The sequence below is a fragment of the Cyanistes caeruleus genome, chromosome 8, assembly GCF_971803275.1.
Source record: "Cyanistes caeruleus chromosome 8, bCyaCae1.hap1.1, whole genome shotgun sequence".
NCBI classification, from domain to species: domain Eukaryota; kingdom Metazoa; phylum Chordata; class Aves; order Passeriformes; family Paridae; genus Cyanistes; species Cyanistes caeruleus.
Genome location: NC_141708.1, coordinates 16102828 through 16123926, shown reverse-complemented (window position 1 = coordinate 16123926; position 21099 = coordinate 16102828). Strand labels below are relative to the sequence as shown.

General features: G+C 39.0%; 2 protein-coding genes across 3 annotated transcripts; one reads left to right on the top strand and one right to left on the bottom strand.

Annotated features, from left to right (window-relative positions):
* The first annotated feature begins 1188 nt into the window (after positions 1-1188).
* RBP4 (retinol binding protein 4) lies at positions 1189-10496 on the top strand. Of its 2 annotated transcripts, XM_086900715.1 has the most exons (7): positions 1688-3403; positions 3620-3939; positions 4100-4235; positions 4875-5011; positions 5149-5255; positions 6611-6823; positions 10294-10496. In XM_086900715.1, exons 3-7 carry the CDS (start codon positions 4107-4109, stop codon positions 10305-10307), a joined length of 600 nt encoding a protein of 199 aa, XP_086756841.1. In that variant the 5' UTR covers positions 1688-3403; positions 3620-3939; positions 4100-4106; the 3' UTR covers positions 10308-10496. The 2 variants fall into 2 exon arrangements, with proteins under 2 accessions (XP_023785408.1, XP_086756841.1); XM_023929640.2 differs by having other exon boundaries at positions 1189-3939.
* Positions 10497-10766: 270 nt separating this feature from the next.
* FFAR4 (free fatty acid receptor 4) lies at positions 10767-17282 on the bottom strand. Its single transcript, XM_086900714.1, has 3 exons — positions 16220-17282; positions 15455-15583; positions 10767-11783 (listed from the first exon to the last, which is right to left on the bottom strand). Exons 1-3 carry the CDS (start codon positions 16751-16753, stop codon positions 11376-11378), a joined length of 1071 nt encoding a protein of 356 aa, XP_086756840.1. The 5' UTR covers positions 16754-17282; the 3' UTR covers positions 10767-11375.
* Positions 17283-21099: the final 3817 nt, after the last annotated feature.

The window sequence follows — 21099 nt, the reverse complement described above, 5'->3', positions numbered from 1 at the left end:
CGACAGTGTACACTGTTGTCCCTTACAAAGTACCCGGAGCTCCTTGGCTCAGCTCATGCCATTTGTTGTTGATATGAGTCTGGATTCAGAGGACAGTGGCTACACTTGCATCCCCTGCTCTGTGCACACAGTGGTCATTCATTTGCCTGCAGATCTACCTTGAGACTTCACATGTTTGTGAATGGCTTTCTATAAATAAACAATTAAGAGAAGACAGCAAAAAATCTTTCAAGCTATGTTAGTCTGGCTGGAAATGGATGATCCATTTCCTACTAGTAGTTTTTGAGTCAACTTTCTCCTAAGAGTTTGACTTCGTCTTGTGAACAAAAATAAAATTTTAGTCCTTTTAATATGTAAAGTTTGAAAGTTGCAGCGTTAAAAATGTTTTAATAGTAATTTGAATAATTTCTTCCTTTTTTAAAAAAAATCATAAATAACAATAAAATAATTCCTACAATGAAACTTCTTTTCCAGCCATTTCCTTCCATATTTTTTCCTTGCTATATCTAGCAGAGAATATTGCAAAATTTTACATGCTGTTAATGTAGAAAATAATCCAGTGACAGAATCACTGCCAGAAGTTACTATCCTCTTGGCAAAATTCAAAAGTAGAAGACCTTCTTTCCCTTTCATTTAATGTAGTTCAAAAAATACACTGTGACTTTAAAAAAAAATTCTGTAATATTCATAATATGCTGCCACCCTCAGGTATTAGAAATCATGTATGAAACTTATCAATATTTAAATCAGTAATCAATATTTTAATAATTCTCTTTAATATAATTGTATGAGCTTTCCCAGAACCTAGAAATCTTTGGATATCATTGACTTGATCTTGCAGATTCCTCTCAGATTCAATTGAAATACTGGCCCAAGTGCCTTTCCATTTGCATGAGAAGTATAAATCTATGAGGTGAATATCTAGGTCTGGATGAGGATCACTCACTGACATCATTTCTCAAGCAAACCCAGAACCTAATCAATCCAAATGGTATTTAACTGAAGCAAAGTTTACACTGTTTATGAGTTTACACAGTTCTGCTGGCACCACTGTATCTCTTAGGACTGAGAAGAATTCACCCTTGAATTGCCATAGCGAAGCTCGACTACCAGAAACCTTCCGTTCCTCCCCCAACACAGCCTGATCTAGATGTAACCAACAACAGAGCAGCCTTTTTGCCTAAAAACCTTGTCCCACTGAACCAAGGAAGTGCTTCATCTGTAGCTCTGAAAGGACTTCATCAATGTAAGCTGTGTCTCTGGCAGGCAGTATGGGAGGTATAGCTAAAGCAGAGGAGGCAGAGCCCAACTTCTTGTGTGACCTTCATGTCATTCGGACTTGCCCAGCTTCTCTTCTGCACTTGTCAAAATCTGACTGGAAATCCTGGTGTGATTTCACTGTAGCTGCACTGCCCCAAATTCACAATGATAACACATCAAAAGAAGAGTTTCCTTGGGCATTGTCTAGAGTTTGTAGACATCCCAGACTTGAAGACCTGAATGAGTGGATATTTTAATTACTGAACCTGTCAGGAACCTCCACCAGATATGAGTTGCCAAATATTTCAGAGAGCAGTAGAGGTACACAATTAAAGAAATGCTGTGCCATGGCTTATACAAAATTACACATTTCTGATTTAGATTTATTACATCAGATTAATTTAGGAGACTGTAATAACTCTTGCATGCATTTAGAACTGATTTTATTAAAACTTATTAACAGAAGTAAATTTTTGTTTCATTGACACCTGGTTTCATCTCCCATCTGTAAATCTTCTGACAACAGCATTATGTGTAACAGGAATACTAACCTGGATTTTCAGAGGTGATCAAATCTCAGCAGGTTTTGACTTATGTGGATGAGTGACTGTAGACTCCTCTGAAAACTTCATAGACAATTATGCTATTGAAAAAACTTTATAGGAAAAATTTGATCCTGCAAGAACCTCTCTAGTAATACAAAGCAGTATGCAGATTTTTGAACAGGACAAACAGGAGAAATGATAATACTTCACAAAATGGCAGAGAATAAAGAAATAGTTGTTTTCTTTGGTATTAAATAAAGTAATAGATTCAAAGATTATGAATTAAGCTATAATCCATCTTATTGTTATCAGTCATGTGAGACATTGAACAAAAATCCTTGTTGATTCAGTCGAATTCATATGATGAATTCATATATTAAGACCAGTGAGTGTTTTGCAAAGGTTTTATAAAAATGTGTATGTGTCACTGGTTTCACCATTGCCAGACTAAAGCAAGATTATGAAAGTTACCGGAAGAATAGAGTTTAATTTTTTCTCTCCAGTCTTCGTAGGAATTAGCAAATTTAAAAATCTCAGCTTAAAAATGGAAATGTTGACTTATTGCAAAGCTACCACTGAAAGTTTCAGGACAATTAATATACATATACCCTTCTAGTTCCCTGTGTTAAATATGTTCTTTACTATGAATAGAAACTTAATATTAAATGTAGTGGAATTTTTAGTGTCTGATGTTATCCAGGAAATCAAAGGCAGACATGGAACAGCCCTGAGCAATAGATGTTTGAGAAAGTGAACAAAACATACTCACCGTGCAAAAAGCCTCCAACACAAAGCAGAAAAGGAAGATAAATCAATGAGATTTTTTTGCATTGTATATGAGAAGAGATTGTAAAGGACAGCAACAGTAACAGTAAGAAGTCTTATATTTTTATGAATGTATGAAAGGAATATTAAGTAAACTTCTGGGAAAGACCGTGCTGAATAAATTGGTTAAAGGTGTACATTGGCTACTAATGAGGTATTTTTTTGTACTACATTGGTATCTCCTTATTTAAATTATATTTTTACTGGATTTTTAAAGTAATGAATACTGGCCTTTCAAATAACAGGCTTCTGTCTTTATTCTTTTAAAAAATGGGAGGTGAAAAAAGCAGGTGAAGTAGTTCTCTTGGTAGCAATCATTCCTATCCTGCTCTGGTTACATGCCTAGAAAATAATTAACAGATTTTCTCTAATGCTTCCTAAAGATGTTGAAACTAGAGAACAAATATTGACTGAGAGGCTGCAAAACTTGCCTGGACAGGAGAAAATAATGGTTTATATAACTGAAAACAGTTTGCCAAAAACAGAATAAAAATTATGGAATATCTGATTTAAAATTAATCAGATGTCAGAATGGCCTGATGTGGTATGTACATGCACTTGGGTATTTGCTGGCCACAAATAAGTCTTCCTACCACATAAAAGGGCTCTTTCAGCATCCTAAGGATCTACAGGACCCCCCTTCCTGTTGCTGGGAGCTGTTCGGGAGATGATTCAGCACCCAAGAGAGCTGTTTGGAAGCAAGAAGGAACCAGTCATGAAGACCTGAAGAGGTTCTGGAATGACCAGGCTTTCAGAAACATGAGCAGAAACTTGCAAGTATTATGTTTTCCACTGTTTATCAGGGTGAAAGAGGAAAGGACTTTGGGGAGGAGGTGGAGGAAACAAGTCTGCACCTTGTAACTGAGTTGAGCATATTGGGTAAGGTGGATTTTGGACTGCAGTGTGTAAAATCTCAGAGGAGGTGGAGGCAGTTCACTCTCCCCCATGCAAAGGTGGGATGCCTCTCATTCCATTTGTTCTCCCCACAGCTGTGCACACCCCTTCCCCCAGGTGTGAGCTCTGCTTTTGGGTTGGGAAAAGCAAAGAGGCATTTGTTCCTAGAGCCTGCCTGGCTGCAGATCAGGGTCAAAGACCACCTGAGCCCATGGGTGTTACGCAAGAAGCTGTTATGAAGGGGCCCCAGCCTGCAGCATCCATCAACCCACCTCCCTGCTGCCTTCTCCAATGCGGGCTCCGTGGCTCAGCAGGTTGCGAAAGCCCCAGGAGTACATAAAGCCGTCCTTGTCTGGGCACTGCCACCACCATCAACATTTGGGCTCTCAAGAAGATCCAGGAACCAGCACTGTCTGTAAGGGACCCTGCTGTTGTGGGCTGGGGACAACCAGGTTCCTTGCCTGCACATGCATCAGGGAAAGCTGCATGACACCCTGGCAACTTATCAGAGCAGCCTTCCTCCCTTCACTTGTGTAACAGAGCCTGTTTCTGATGCTATTCTCTGTTTGCTGCAGGGACAGGATGGCTCACACAGAGAGAGCTCTGCCCTGGCTGCTGCTGCTGTCACTGTCCTTGCTGGGCAGCAGCACTGCAGAGCGGGACTGCCGAGTAAGCAGCTTCAAAGTCAAGGAGAACTTCGACAAGACCAGGGTAAATCTTCTTTACTCTCCTGGATCTGTGATGTCTTGCATAACTCTTTCCAGGCTATAAAATTTGGCATTCAGTAGCACCAGTGTGGTCACATTTCAAAGTCACAGACTGTAATACTGAGAAACAGCTTAAGTGTGTGATGTCCACACCTCTACAGATGCTGGATCCTGATGCAGCTGATAAAGAAATACTGCAGAAACTGAGTTTTAGCAGAATGGTCTCAAACTGTAGGGTATAAGCAGAAGGAGTGTATTGACTTGGTTGTTTCTATGAAAAATTAATAGTCCGGTGTTTTCAGACACCATTGCAAGGAAAAAAAAATATACATAGATCTGTCAAGATCTGCCAGTTGTTATTCCTTTTTCCACTCAATTTTGTGTTCCTTATACTGGACAGCTGCAGATACAAATAAGATTATCAAAAAGAAGTCTTTATTTCCACAAATTATGACTGCACTAGGATGTATTTGAGGGGTTTATGCTGTTGAAACAGCTAGATTTGTTTCTTGGGTACAACTTTGAGGCATGGTGTCAAAGATCTGCATGTTCTTCCCTCTGTCACCTCCCCTATTCTGTACTGTCTGGTTGTAATGTTTCCATTGTTCTGGGTCTAACTGAAGCCTTCCTTATTTCCTTGCAGTACAGTGGCACCTGGTATGCTATGGCAAAAAAAGACCCTGAGGGGCTGTTTCTGCAGGACAATGTGGTAGCCCAGTTCACCGTAGATGAGAATGGACAAATGACTGCCACTGCAAAGGGCAGAGTCAGACTCTTCAAGTAAGTTGTTTGCCATTCTCCTCTTGTTCCATTTCACTAAGCTACTGCTCCAATCCTACCTGCTGTCGCTGTGCTAGTCACACTGAACCTGTGCTCTTAGATTGGAAAGTGATTTTTTTGATTGTCTCCGGCTACAGTAACTGGGATGTCTGTGCTGACATGATCGGCTCTTTCACTGACACAGAGGATCCTGCCAAGTTCAAGATGAAGTACTGGGGTGTCGCCTCTTTTCTTCAGAAAGGAAGTGAGTACTTAATTATAGAAGATACAGAACTTCTTGGAAGACTAGTTATGTTTTATGTACATGCTGAGGGAGGAAAAAGTACTGTTGAATTTCTTAAACACATTTAAAACATAATAACTATCATACTGCAAGGCTTAATGTGAGCAAGGTAATCACTACTTTTTATATGGGACAGCTGGTTGGCTTTCTTTAAACAAGTGAAGACCTGGCTTTTGTATATCTTGTATTTCTTTTGTTTGTTACCCAACGATGTAATTGAAGGCCACTGTTTGGAAAGAAATGAAAGGCAGATGAAGTATTTTAAGACTTGTTTTAGTTCAGAACTCAGTTACCAGATGCTTCTGTTTTCTCTGAAGCCTGATGTCAGAGCTGGCCAAGAAAGAAAGAGGATTTAGAAAATGGTATTTTGTTTTGTCTTGTGTCTGCAAATGTAGGGATTTATCTGTTTTAAGAGACAAATATAATCATATGTATATATTGATATATTCATACTTTAATGTCATCTCTCACACCCTATGCAAAATTAGCTCCTTGAGCCAAATAGAGATTTGGACACTTTGTAGCTCAAGACATTTCCTTGGATTGTTTCCAAGAGAAGCAGGTAGAATTTGGAACTGACAGGAGCTCCATTCCATCCAAAGATACAGTTACAAAGCATGTTTTGGATGCCAATTTGTCTTAAATAGTTACCAGGTCTCCTCACAATATGCTGCTGCATCGTGGGTTCTTTAGATTGCTGGCTGACCCCAAACTCTACCCTTCTAAAATGTCTGGTGTCCCCCACAGGAGAGAAGGGGAAGACAACAGTGTGTTGCCTTCAGTGCAGATGTACAGCAAGGGAGAACCTTTTGCTCCAGGAGAGGAAGGTGCAGATACGTCAGGTTTTACTGCAAACACTGAAACAGCCTTGCTTCTTTTAGAACAGAGTGCCTGTGTGACCAGGTTTTGGTCAGGTTACAAAGCTGAATAGTTAAGAATTCTCTAAAGTTGTAACTGTGTTCTAAGAATAGGGTTTATAGCAGAACTTCTTGCAAATACACTTCTAATACGCATGCAAACTGCATGATACTCTTTTTCCTTACAAATGCTGTCTAAGTAACATCCCTGGTAGGAAAATATTTATGGGTTTGAGTCATCTTGAGCAAGCCTAGCATGTCTGTCTTTATTTTCTTTTAAAAAATAAACATAGAATTAAATACTGAATGCAGGAATAAATGAAAAGCTAATCTGTTATAATTTGTACCAGTCTTCATCTTAGTATTTTCTTTACAGAGTTATGGCAGCAATACTTTCTGATTTACTAGATTTCACTGCTATCTCTAACACTTTTCCTTCTTTGTTATGGTTTCTTCCAGATGATGATCACTGGGTAGTGGACACAGATTATGATACATACGCTCTTCACTACTCCTGCCGCCAACTAAATGCAGATGGCACTTGTGCTGACAGCTACTCCTTTGTGTTCTCCCGGGACCCCAAGGGATTGCCTCCAGATGCACTGAAAATTGTCAGACAAAGGCAGATAGACCTCTGTTTGGACAGAAAATACAGAGTTATCGCTCACAATGGTGAGAAACTTTTTTTCTGAAGAATTTTATTTCAGAGTTTTAGTGACTAAAGCACTGAGATTCTCTTGCTCACTACATATCAAATGCATAAAGTCTTACTTAGTGGCTGTAACATTGTACTTTGAAAACTGGAGCTTGTTTTAAATTATTTTCAACTTTTACTTCTCTTATCTGAAGGAGAGTTGAGATGCATAGATTTTCATGCAGCGTATCAGATCACCTGAAACAGTAATTAGAGGAAGTTGTAAAACAATTAAATCAATGTAGAGTGGGTAAACATGGGAAGGATAAACTTCATAGCTGTGGTAAAAATAATTGGGTAGCTTTCATCAGATGTCTTTTCCTTTGTTCAAATACTTCTTTAGGAAATTCCTCAGAAAGGCTTTTAAGGAAAATAGAACTCTTGGAAAGGATACCTTTTAGAAGACCCTTTCTCACAAGTCCTCATGCCAGCTGTTTCATAAAGAGCTGTGGAAGAGGGACATAGCCCTCATATTGGAAGCATGACACTATCTTGAGTCACATAGTCAGGCTGAGCTTACAACACAGGGAATTAGCTCACTTATGCTCAGGTATATTACAAAAGGCCAAATGGTAATAATCTAGAAGAAACCATAATGTACTTACTGATAAGAATTACACCCAAAGTGGGGAATTGTAAAGAGTGAATGAGAAAAATCAAAATATTTAGAACAAATAAAATAGTAGTACCTCTCCCTACTCCCTCCCTACCCCTCACATCCTGGAAGACATGTTATCTATGAAAGACTTGGCTGTTGAATCAGCTGAATGGGAACTCCCAATGTAATGATGTGAGCAAAAGAGTTAATACAATTCTTGGAAGCATAAACCAAGACCAAACAATGAGATTGTTTTGCTTGGCATAGGCCTAATTGCTATGTCACATTTGGTGACAAGCATAACTGGAAAAAGTACTGAGGATAAATTAGAAGTTTCAAAGAAGAGCAGAGAAAATTATTGAAAATTTGTAAAATGTGTCCTCTAGTGAGTCCTTCAAAGATCTTAATCTTTCTCATTAGAAAGAGGTTAATGGGTGACCTAAACAATGTCTGTGCTTGTCCACACAAGCAGTAGGAATTGGATAGAAAAAGACTTGCAAACACAGAAATAATAAATTTAAAGGGATGGAACTTTAAACTGGACACATTCAGAGCAGAAATAAACAACCATTTGTTTAACTCCAAAGGTCATTAACCTTTGGAACAGTTTACCAAGAGCTGTTGTATGTCCTTCATCACTGAAATCTGTAAATCAAGATTAAAGGCTTTTCTCAATGACATGATAGAACAAACTGGGATTGACTGAAGGAACTTTTGTGTCATATAAAGAAAGTCATAACAGATGAGCAAAGTCAGCTGTCATGTCTCTATTATCTGTTCATCTGAGCCACAAACACAGAGTAATATATTGCTGTGTTGTAAAGTAGTATGCTGATAACAGGGTGCCTTGAAGAACAGGGTGCCACCTACTCTGCTGAAGTAGGTAGTGTTTACAGTAATGATCAGTGACCCAGGAAAAGTTCCTGACAGCAATGAAAAAAAAAAATTTGTCTTGAATGAGAATTTGGAGACAACGTACGTCAGTTAAGACTTAGAACAGTCAAGAATAAGAGACATCATAAATGCAAATTGAATCAACTTCTATGAATGATTTGTATGACTGCATAAATGTTAGGATAGAAAAGAAACAAAGTCATTATATAAATTGATTATACTTTTCTGTTTTGAATCCTGCATTCCCTGCTTTTCAAGTCCAGCAAGAATAAAAATTTCTGAAAATGAGAAAGCCAAATAATCAGATGTTAAGGGATATTCTATTAAATCTAAGATAATTTAAAAGTTGATCATGCTTCCTATAGTTTGTTATAGATATCAAATATCTAATCTACCAAGTCACACTCTTCTTTGTTTGCTATCCTAATTTATACTCAGATGTTAGGTGTTGAGTGCAGTGTCTGATATGACTGTGTGAGTTCTGTGGTTTGCAAATGAAAAATAGGAGCCTGGGTACGTTTTTATTAAGGATTATGCCAGAGTTTATAAGCCCAGCACCAAAGTTTAAAGCCAGAAATTTGCATTTCCCCTTTATTGATCAGCACCCTATTATTAGTTGATTCTGAATTCTCCAGTATCATTAAGCTAAACTTCCTGCAAAGCAAGCACATTTGGGACTGAGGGAATGATTGTGAGCTAAACTGAAAAAAAAAAAAAATCTTGGAAGCTTCATATCATAAACTCTTACAAAATTTTCTTAATTCTTTATGTGTGGATTGGAAGCCCTACTACTTTAATTTTAAATCTGATATTAAGAGCTACAGAATTAATACCAAAACAAACCAACTTCAACTGTCTGCACTGACCTGCATGCCATTGTTACTGTGATAAAATTCTGACTGATATTAGTAAATGCTGCAAGAATAGGCTGGTATCTGTTGCTAATTGTGTACACTCTGCCTATGTCTTGAAGTTAATTAAGAGAGTGTGTGTGCGCGTGCACATATGTGTGCGCCCCCTCAACTAATAGATGTACAAAACTTACCTTGATTTTAAAAAAATTAAAATATCTGTACTGGCTGTTCAAGGCAAAAGAGAAGCCTAGGAAATTAAAGTTTTTTGTTCTAACTTGTGCTGCATGATAGTAGTTGCTTCTCAAATATAGCTCAAGCTATTTTTAATTTATTATAAATATATTTTAATAATTATTTATATTTATATTTCTACATTTATATTTATTTTATTCATATTTTAAATATTAAAATAATATTTATTTTAAATACTCATTTATATATAAATATAGAAATATATATAATATATATAAATACTCATGTATGTATACATTTTTTTATATATGCATATATATACACACATTTACTCTCTCAGAGTAATAGCTCAAGTAACTTGAAGCTGTGTAATGTCAGTGCCAATATTAAGTCAGAGTACTTGTAAATAGTGTCATTTCAGTAGAATTGAAAGCTGCATCTGCTGTTAGTAATTGGTAGAAGGAAAAGTTGTAAAATAAAGAGTGGTATATTCCTTCTGCTAATTTACTATTGCCATTAGAAATTTTGGGAGTCAGAAGATTCTTACTTTGTGGAAAGACATTCTTAAATTGATTCTTTTTAAGCAAATAACTAGTTAAAGTATAGACTCCTATCACTGCAAGATATTCTTTTATCACTGATCTGCCCAGTACCTTGTCTGCAGAAGTATTAAAATGCTCAGGAGAGGGGTGACAGATTGGATGAATTCCTGTTTTGTTCTGAGTTGAAAATTGCTTGGCATTATAATCTGCAGAAAAAGGTAATGGCATTATTATTACAAGTAACAGACTACTAGACTCAAGAGCATTTAAAGAAATTAGATATGTATGCATTTTAAATTTGGTGAAAGTTCATGTAATTAAATTTTGTCTAGCTTGACAAACACAACTGTGATTTTTGTGTGTTTCAGGATTTTGCTCTTAAGGAGGTCCAACCCTGTGGCAAGAAACTACATAACAGCACCATGGATGTAAAGTTAACACATTGATCATGTGTTCTCTGGAAAATGCTTTAAATGGCTTCATTTAGATTTTCAATATATTTATCTGAGCTGTGTAGCTCACCTTGTTAATAAATCAATGAAACATTTTAATAAACTTGGATTACAGTGGATGCAAATTGTATGTAAATCTGTACGTAGGTAGACACTAACTAATGGTTTCATTAGCAGCCTGTTATCTTAGTGCACTGTTTTGAGCTGGTGACACATGGTGATATTTAAGAATTTAATCTTGCTTTTTTTAGTGGTTTCAGTTTCTGACTAAAAGAGTATTTATCATGAACTTCCAAGCATATGTATTTTCTTTCCAAATAGAACACTATATTTTCTCTATAAAATACTGGAAATCATTTAGAAAAGAGAAAGGAATTTCAGTGACCCTATATATCACTAATGAACTTTATTATATGACTAGTGAACATTAAAAATGTGCATATTTTAAAAAGAACTATTTTACACATGACAACCATTTATTTATTTATTTATTCTTCACTTGAAAATTCACATGTATTAAGTCCTTATTTTTAATTTGAGATGGAACCAAACTGGTCATTTACTTGGTGATAACATGTTGATTACCTTGTTTCAGTTAGTTTGCTCAAACGTGTTCAGGCAGTCAACTATTGAAGTGCTTAATCAAGTTCCCTCTAAAAACTGGATTAAAAAAAAAAAGCAGATACCTTCTGAGGATGAACATTTTCACTAGAAAATTAAAAGTACTTAATTAAACTATTTTACATTCACCAAGTTCACTGCCATATTTCTATTTATTTCAGCATAAGAGGAGAATCCAATCCATTGGATTAAATTGTCCAAACCTTACTAAGGAAAAGCAAATGCAGTCAAGAGAATTTTACTTGCAGGAATTAAAAATATGCATTTAGCTTTTTTTTCCTCCTCTTCTAGCATGTAATACTATAACATAATGACCTATGTAACCTGGGATAGCATAGACAAAATCCAAAGTGTGGCACAGCTCAGACTTTAAATAATTATCTGGTAATGAAAGACAAATGCGGCTGTTCACGGTTACTTCTTCTTGCAGTGGTTTCTGTACCTGCTCCATGCCTTTCAGGGTTCCTTGTACAACAGAGAAGAATTTCCTGACATTTACGTCTGAAATGGGAAACATTATACAGAATTGGATTGACAGCAGAGTTGGCAAAAGTGAATAATGCTATCCAGAAGAAAACTGATGGCAAAATATTTAAATCCTTTTTGAAGTTCTGAACTAAAATTAAAAAAATAATTACTATTATTGGGCTCCACATAATGAAAAAAGAGATCATCAACAGAAAAAGGGCTCGGAATAGTTTGTAGTCTTGCCGGGAAACACGAATCTGATGATGTTCTGAGTAGGCTAAACCAGCATTTAAACTTCTTCTTGATGCTTTTGTAATCTGCAGTAAAAGAGAAGAAAGTAACTTTCACTGAAACACATTTCTACAAGTGAAAAAATAAATTTTGGCGCATGATATTTTCTTTTGAAAAGCGACTACAAAAAAATGCATTGCAGAATTAATTCGTACTTTTTGTCAATGGTTCCATTTCAAATGTTTTCAGTTCACTAGCAATTCTCTTTCCTCTCAGCTGTGAACTCATCTCAAGTTCTGGCAAAGTGTTCTTTCCATGGCTCTCTACAAGTCACAAATACTTTTCAGCATAAAACAGTCTTAATTACTCATGAAATCCCATTAAATTCAAATTATGACCTCATTTATTCTATCTAAAGAAACCCATTGATTTTCTTCACAAATGCAAACTGGAACATAGTTAACAAACCTGTTGATGCTCAAGAGGGAGTGTGATCCAATTCTCTTACAGCCATGCTGATATTATAAGGTAGGTATTAGAAGGAGCATGAATTTATTACAATAAATAATTTTAAATGTGAATGAGACTGCATTGTTTTGTGACACACTTAGCTTTTCAGACAGTAATCACAATTGCTTTCTATGAATGAACATGAAATCTTACAGATCCTTCCAGTCACTATAAAAATCTGTGTCTTGTAAAAGTACTCTCTGATGTAATAAACTAGACTATGGGTAGCTTGGAAAACCTAGTATTCATGGGTGTGCATCATCTGTCATTAGGCAGAATATTGAACCCAGTGGCTTGCAGAAAACTAAATCCCCTGCTCTATATCTCTGTCTTCCCTGAAGTTGGCATGGCACAATAAAGTTTGTTACATTCATACATCTGATGCAAATAAAATTTAAATATCTATCAAAGAAAGATTTGTGCTAAATAACTGAGATGCCACTTTATCCCCTGCATGCATAAAGAAGGGATGTTTTCAAACATTTTCAAAAGCCTTGATCAATTAGCTGTCTACATAGGAAAGTCAAAATGTAAGACTTCTCCTGCCGCTTTTCCCTTTAGCAGAAACTACAGGAAGGATAACTCTAGTACTAGCAACACCTTTTAACTTCCTGGTACAGATAAGGATAAAGCGTTTAGATAGAGAAACAGTAATTTGTCATTCTGTTTGCAGTTTTCTGAATTTGTCAGAGATAAATACACAGTTAGAATCTAGATGTCTTCTATGTATTTCAATAGAATGTTGGTGTATAAATCAAAACCCGTAAATCAAAAATGGGTTTCTTAGCAGCATCTGAGACTGAGAAGGGGACAGTATCACTGCTTCCCTGATTTAAAAGGGCCAGAGAATCCTGATGTCCTGAGCATATAAAACTATTCCATCTTGATGATCTTCTGCTGTACCATCTGGAATCCAGAAACTGGGTTAACTCCTCCAAACAGTCCAAACAAAGCTGTTCTCAGAGACACTCTAACCTATCTTAGTAAGAATGAAGGTTTCACAGAAGGCAAAGCACTAATATCCACTTCTAACATAAAAGTAGGAAAACTGGGTTGTGTGCACTTTTCAAACCTGCTACAGAATGTCCTCATCAGATAAATTTTTATCTGTCCTATGAAGGTATTTAACCTTCTGTCTTTCCTGCAGGAGCTGCACAGCCTAGAACTAAGAATCACCAGGACTATGCTAAGTAAGAGACAACTGAACCTTAAAGTGTTCAAGAGAAATGGGATGGCAGTGGTACGTTGTAGATCCCTTTTTGATCTGCCCATTACAGATTTCTGTCCTGAACATCTGGACCACACTTAGACAAACAGGAACTTGGAAGTCAGATATATATAAAAGCATGTCACTTTCAGAACACAGAGATCTTCCCTAGCTCTAGCCTCTGATGAAGTCTTGCCTGAGAGACAGAACAATTGAAAACTAAATAAATTACTGATCATTGTAATCTTGTAAATTTTGCCAGGGTTCTGGGAAGTGTTATGTAAAAATAATACTCAGTTTCAGACTAAATTGTGAAGTACATTTGTAGTAGTGTATATTGTTAAAAAATTTCAGGTCTTGTATCTGTAGTCAGTCATTATCATCCTCATCATCCTCATCATCATCAATGTTGTAAGATGAATACATGAATGCTTGTGACTGCTTCCAGCAATACTGAGAATCATGCTATGTGTGCACTGGCATAATGGAGCATTCTCACAAAGTGAGAGTGAGTTTGCTCTTGGGTATGACTTGGGGGTGGAGATGCTCTCCAGTTCAGTTCTAGTTGCTTCCTGGAGAGAGAGAAGGTTCGATTATATCCTGCTATGGGCCTCAAGCCTTCTTAATTTCAGGGGAGATGGTAATGTAGTTTTGCATCTCTGTTAACAAGTTAGAAAATAAAATGCAGAGCAGCACAGGGACATCTTGTAATCCAGTATTCCAAACACTGCTTTTGGTTTCTAGCTCCCTATGTGCCATTTTGTTTTACAAATTTTCCTGTAATCTGGAGTCTGCAAGGACATGACAAACAGCATTCCTGTCCTGGTCTCTGACCAAGAACTGTGGCTTTCCTTGGCCTGTAGTATTTTGCAGTTCTTTCAAAGGACTCATACTCTCCACTAAGATGCTCTACACTCTTTGTCTACAACAATATGTGGTTGCAAGTGCTTTACTTCACTAGAAGAGGTTCACCTAATGCATTTGCCTCAAGGTTACAGTGAGCTAATAGACAATACAGAAGCTACAAGCTGATGACTTTTACTACAAGTTTAAGTTTGATCAATAGGCAAAGATGTGTGGAGACCAGATTCTAGGTCCTAGGTTCGTTTTATACCTACATCCAGCTCTGGTATGTGCATCCACAGCCCCTTGGTGCTCAGCATTTCATCAATTAACTCCTTGCTCAATAATCCATGTATGTTGAGGTCCCTTTCCAAAACCTATAATTTTTTTATACATATTATGAGAAATTGAATTTCCCAATAAAGGAATCAAGGATCTTGTGGGAGACTGATAAAAACTAGGCATTGCAGTGACTAGTTTGAAGTGTTTGATTTGAAGATTTCTAGATTTTTTTCCCTCTGGTTTTGGATAGTTTAAAAGGAATTTAGATGCTAATATAATGCTTGCTCGACTATAGATTAAAACTCTGTGGTGCTGGGTAGCTTGTTTTATATTTCATATATGTTAAACACCATCCACGTAGAAAGAATAGTGGAAGCAGTGTTTAATTTACAGGTTTTATTTACAATATTTGAAGTTGTGGAGGATTAACTATAATTTAATGAGATCTGTGTACTAAAGACACGTGCAGAAAGCCAATAAATCAAAAAATAGATTTGTATTTTTTTTCTAATCCTGCCTATTTTTGCATTCTTACAAATCCCTTATGACTAGAGTTTAGGTTCAAGAAAAGCAAAACCTAATTTTAGTTATTTCAAATGCTTGACTCTTTCAGCATTTAGGAGACTGTCAGTCTTTAAATATGAACAGTACATAAATGAAGAAGTGTATTTAATACTATCTATAAGAAGACAAACCATGTGTTGAGTCTGTGGTAATGTGCTGTTGAAGCATGTTCTTAATGTATAGGCTGTTATGTGCAGATTGAAACACTTCATTTTATATCACATATTATATTGAACAAGTGATGTTTGTTCCCTTTACATGTATTTGTATTCAGTGACAATATGCTGATGACTAGTGGGTTTACGGTTTACTTCCCTTTGTTTTACAACAAAATTTAAAGGAAAAACATACCTGTAAGATTTTTGAGTAACTGATGACAATGATGAATCCTGGTATCAGAAAGAAAACAATGGCAAAGGTCATATCCCAGACTGTTTCTCCTGCAGTGCTGGGCCAATCCAGGGTGCAAATTTGAATGTCCTATTTGCAAAAAATGAAGAAGAAAAGTAATATTGTACCTTTATTTTCAGTACAGCATTGTCCTTATCTCCCTCTATGCTTATGGAAAAAAAAATTGTTAACCAAGACTGTGAAAACTTTCTACTTAACCAAAGCAGTCCAGTAATATATTACTTGATGGTTTTAATAGCCCATACAATTACAAATAGATATGTCCACAGCTGGAATACTCCCATTAATTTAATATCAAATGGTAATGGCAGCTTTAAAATTGAAACTTACAGACCCCAAACTTAATTATTTTTTCAAGTGTCACTTCGGGTGCACTTTTGAAAGCATTTCAAAACATTGGGCAGAAAAATCTGCACACGGTCACAGAGGGGGCTGCGGGTGCAGGGCAGCTCTCCCAGGATGCTGATCCCTCGGTAAGGGGAAGTGAGCTGAAAAGGGGATCTCTGAGCCGCACTGAGGAACGCAAGGAGAATGCCAGCCGGTGCGCGTTTCCCATCTGACGGGACTGCGGGCCGGGAGAGCGGGCCGGGGGCTCCTGCGGGCACAGCCTCGCAGCTGCCCGGCACACAGAGCGCTGCCCGCCCTGACAGCGATCTCCTCGCTGCCCGCTGTGCCCCCGCCGCGGCCGAGCCGGACGAGCCTTACCTGGCCGGCGGGGGCGGGCAGCCGCACCACGGTGAAGAAGCAGCAGAGCGGGAGGGTGGCGAGGGCGGCGAAGCCCCAGATGAGGAGCAAGGCGGCGGCCAGCACCTTGCGGCGGCGGAAGGCGGCGTGGCGCAGCCGGGCGATGCTGACGACGCGCTCCAGGCTGACGGCCGTCAGGGAGAGGATGATGACGGTGCCGCTCAGGCTCACCACATAGAAGAGCAGGTGGCAGACGACGTTGCCCAGCAGCCAGGACTCGGTCCAGCGCACGACGGCGATGATGGGCATGGCGGTGATGAAGAGCAGGTCGGCGCAGAAGAGGTTGAGGACGAGGCAGTTGGCGGCGCAGAGCCGGCGGTGCCGCCTCACCAGCAGGACGATGCCCCAGATGTTTCCCGCCAACGACAGCAGGAAGATGAAGGCCAGGGCAGATGACTCGCCGATGCGCAGGGCCGTCACATTGTGGCCCCTGAAGTCCGAGAAGAAGGGAAAATAGGTCCTGTTCTCTCCTGGTGTGCCCCTGGACACCGGCATGAGGGTGGCCAGTGGGCATGAGAGACCCACCGTGGATGGTGGCACCAGCCCTAGAGGAAGGGCTGCGCTCCCAACCACCACGGCGGCACCTGGGGTACCCTCCCAGCACAGAGCCAGGGGATGACCGCCATCCCCCTCCCTCCTCTTCCTCCTGCCCCTGCTACCAAGGGCTCAGCCGGGCGGTTTATGGCCCTCACACTGGACTGGAACAAGGAAGTGGGAGAGTAAACACGGTGGAGCTCACACAAAGGCGAGGCCGCAGTGCGTGGGGCGGCAGTGAGGGGCTGCCCGACACCTCCCTGGGCAGGGTGTGGGTCAGCACGCTGGCATCTCCATGCCAAGGCCCAGCCACCTCATCGAGTGCCAGCCCTGGTCTGCTCGGCTCTCCAGGCAGGCCCCTGGGGTGCCAGTGACCCTGGGAGGCACCCAGTCTGCTCCCATTCAGTGGGGAGTGCACGGCTTAGAGACATGGGTGCCTGCCACACCACTCTGAGAGCTCTCCTCAGGAGCCTGGGACGACCAGACTAACCTAGGGAAAAAAAAAAAAAAAGAAAAAAAAAAAAAGAGGAATTTACCTATCCTGTACTGACAGTGGCACTTGGAAACAGCAGACCTGTGCATTGCTTGTTCTAACAGTGGAAAAATGTCACAACATAATTTCGGGGATCTGTTTACAAAATTGATCTATAATCTTGCCTATATTATGAGTGCTTGCTGGAGAAGCCTGTTAAAGTAAGACAAACCTAGAAAGTATCTTATTTTCTCTGAACTTCAATTACTAGAAGCAGTTGCTCAGATTGTAAATGAAAGTAGGGCTTTCCACTTAGGCTCTTCACTCCAGATGATTTAGAAATGGGCTGGGAGTGAAGCACGTAAATTGCCACAGACAGGCAGATAATGTCTCATAAAAGAAGATAAAATGTTTTCATAAAATATGTAAACAGTTGTATAACTTTAGACAGCTCTGGGTGAATTCGTTTGGCTGAGTGCCAGTGCAGGCGCTCAAGGGTGCACTTACAGGCTCAGAGTGTGCACCTTTTGATTAGGTGAGAGTTATTCCAAACTGATGTGCCACGGGGAGCAGGTGACAGGCAGTGATTCTGCAGTACCCTGGGTGTGACCCTGCCACCAACCATTTACGCAACAGCATTAGCGGGGATTCCAGATTAGCGGGGATTCCAGAAACTCGGTCCTTTGAAGGGGCAATCACCTAATGAGAGATGACAAGAGTAACCTCTTTCCTGGACTGCTTCCCACATCTTTGCCTGTGCAAAATTTTGCATGTTTTCTCCTGAACTATAAGTGATTCTAACTATTTATGCTGTCTCATCAAACAAGGAGTTTGCAGGGCAGCCTAAACAGGTGGATGAAATGCTCCTGCTCACTCCTGCTGACTGATGACTGTATGAAATGTGGGTACAATTGCTGTTTAGTGGGATGAGCTATGAACTCAAGTGAAGACAATAAGAAAACTTGAAAGATTGGGGCTTTTTTCAGCAAGCGACACAAGTGACTAGCAAGTGTCTTGATATAGATACTTCATTCTGCATCAGTTGATGAAAGAAAAAAATCTGCATACATATTACAAAAGTTTCAGTAAATTTAATAGACCTACTGATTTTTTACTAGCATTTATGATCAAGGTTTGGCACATCTAGCCACAATTTATGTTGGCTGTGCTATGAACTGATTCTTTAAAATGATTAGGGTATCTTGAAACATAACAACATCTTCGTGTTGCCACAACCTCACCAGTCTGGGACTTATTACAAGCTGAAAGACTAGCCCCAAAGTTCTGGGCAGCTGGCAGTAGCAGTGGTGTGGTCAGCTCTAAATAATGGCAGGGATTTGGGAAAGAGCTGTTGTTAATAGTCTGGTTGTACCTGCGTGAAAACATGTGGAAGGCATTAAGAAGACAGGGGGAGTAAAGGTGGGACACATGGAAATGGTAGAACAGATAAATGCAAATTTTGTAATGAATAAAATCTTTACCCCTTTCACATTAGTGGAAAGTTAAATTAGAAACTGGCCCTGTCAATTAAAGGTAAAAGTAAACATATTTGAAACAGAATAGGGGAAAGGAAACAGGGAGTAAAACATCTAAAGCTGTATCATTGAAGAAATTAAGTTACTTGTATTCAGGGAGGAAAGGAATTGCTAGAGGAGAAGAAGGTTTGAAAATGAGATGATGTGTGGAAGTGTCTGGGTAGATCTTTGATCTTATTTAGAAAGGATCACCTTTAGCTTTGGTCATTAGGTGTGAGTGAGAACCTTACTTGGCATAAGCCTGTTGTTTGCTCAGGAGAACCGAAGTAAAATGCTGCTTTTAGTATGCTGTTAATGAGTGAACTTCATACTGACCTCTGTACAAAATCTTGTGCCTGGGGACAGCAGAGGTGTGAAGAAACACGCTTGTTTCCATCAGGTTCGATCAAACAAGTGGGGGCTCCTTGCAGGAGTAAAAATAGTCTTATTACTCATGGGCCAAATGGATCCATTATCTAAAAGAGTAACTTTCTTTTCCCTCCCATGAAGTACAAAAGTTGTATTTGCTATTGGGTACATTTAATCATAGCAACCATTACAACATGAAATCTGAGGAAAAGCAGAGCTGTAACCTTCACAGAGCTACTCTGGCTTTACTGTAATAGGTGGATGCTGTGTGTGGTATGTGTACCGCATGCTTGTGACAAGGAAGTGATTAACAGAATGCCTGGAAACCTGTTATGATTGCTTAACCTATATAATTTTTTAAACCTATGTTTGCTTTTATGCTCAAACATAGAGACAGCTAAGATTTCATTGCTCTAAGTTAAATGAAAGCTGCAGAGATCTCTGTGGAGCTGGTTTGCCTAACCTAGCAGGGAAAAACCTTGCTTCTTTTTTCATGGGTGTTTCCTTCATCCGTAATGAAAGCCCAAGGTTTGGCCTTCTCTGTTTCAGGTAAGGGCTGTGTTACCTGATACCATTAGTCAAGCTCTGCTTTTCAGATTGTTCCCCTGGCAACCATGAACTGTCGTGACAGATGGGGATCGATCAGCTTATTTATATCTTGAGCATTAAGAAATATTCCCAGAGAGAGGGACCACTTGGGTAGGTGACTCTGGGAGATGGGAGTTCTTGTTCCATTTGGACATGATCTAGTAAAAGTTTTTGCCTTATTTATGCATCTTCTTGCAAGTAGATTGGTGGTTTAAGTCTTTGGGTGTATTTTTGTGCACCTGTGTCACACTGGGTAAATAGCACTGACTTTTGTAACAGATGTATTGCACATTTAATGTTTGCTAAGTGATGTAAGTTCATTTCATTAGAAATGTTGTCTCTTTGTCTTCACAAGAGAGATTGAAAGCTTGTAGATGATTCACGTGTCTGCACAATAAGATGTTTATCGTAAGTTTCAACCAAGGTTAGCTTTCTATTTCCATTTTTGCTCTTATATATCACACTGCAGCTGTTCTGCTTTTAGATAGTTTGAATCCTGTTTAGCAGATGTTATACCATTGTAAGGTATGTTTCAAATACAAATCTGTTTGGATTTATTTTGTTTTTTAGGAAGTTTTCTGACTGCTCACCCATTTTGTACTTTCATATCAATGATCCAAAGCTCTTACACCAATGTGTGAGGGATAGTTTTAAACTTTTAGTGCAAATATAAATGCATCTGTTTGTTTACATATCACACACATTCCCATGTCTACTGAAAATAGCTAGATGCTTCACTTATGTCATCATGTCAAAAAATAATCCCTGTTTCTTCTGGGACATGAGCAAGTCACTGTTTCTTCTGGGAAGTCTCATTTTGCTGTGGTCAGTACCCATCAGAAGCTGGCATGCTTCCTGGGATAAGTGCCAGTGGTGCTGTAGTTTCAAGCTGAAGCAGCAGCATTACTGACCAAGGCCTCAGCCAAAAGCAGAGCTGCCAATAATACTGTCAGATGTGCTTTCTAGTAAAAGCTGGGTCAGCTTTTAGTCGTCAAGACCACCAGAAGTTTTGCCAACATCAGCACTGTGGCTTGCAGTAAGGAAGGATTTCTCTCTGAACCAAGTGCAAATTAAGAATATAATCCATGTTACACAGATTTTCCCTGGATGATCACATTTTCTGTTTTGATGCATGTTAACCAAGCTTCGCCAGAGTGACTCAGCACCAGAAAAACTCTTATAACTAAATTAGGTTGTTTCTTAACAGTTTTAGAAACTGTATTACACTTAAACACCTAGCCCATGGATTTAGGGAGTTTGTCAGTGAATACAGAGTATCAGAGTGGTTTGTTTGGACATTGCAGGATCTGGTAGAACACTTACCAACTTAATGAACTTAAATGACTTATTTTTTCAGATGTGAA

What these genes read in the sequence shown, in the direction of transcription:
- RBP4 (XM_023929640.2), top strand. Translation starts at nt 4,107, where the DNA reads ATGGCTCACACAGAGAGAGCTCTGCCCTGGCTGCTGCTGCTGTCACTG. An exon ending in GGCAGAGTCAGACTCTTCAA is followed by an intron (nt 5,012 to 5,148) that starts GTAAGTTGTTTG and finishes CTCCGGCTACAG; the next exon opens with TAACTGGGATGTCTGTGCTG. An exon ending in CTCTTTTCTTCAGAAAGGAA is followed by an intron (nt 5,256 to 6,610) that starts GTGAGTACTTAA and finishes GGTTTCTTCCAG; the next exon opens with ATGATGATCACTGGGTAGTG.
- FFAR4 (XM_086900714.1), bottom strand. Translation starts at nt 16,753, where the DNA reads ATGCCGGTGTCCAGGGGCACACCAGGAGAGAACAGGACCTATTTTCCC. An exon ending in TGCCCGCCCCCGCCGGCCAG is followed by an intron (nt 15,584 to 16,219) that starts GTAAGGCTCGTC and finishes TTTTGCAAATAG; the next exon opens with GACATTCAAATTTGCACCCT. An exon ending in GTTACTCAAAAATCTTACAG is followed by an intron (nt 11,784 to 15,454) that starts GTATGTTTTTCC and finishes CTTTTACTGCAG; the next exon opens with ATTACAAAAGCATCAAGAAG.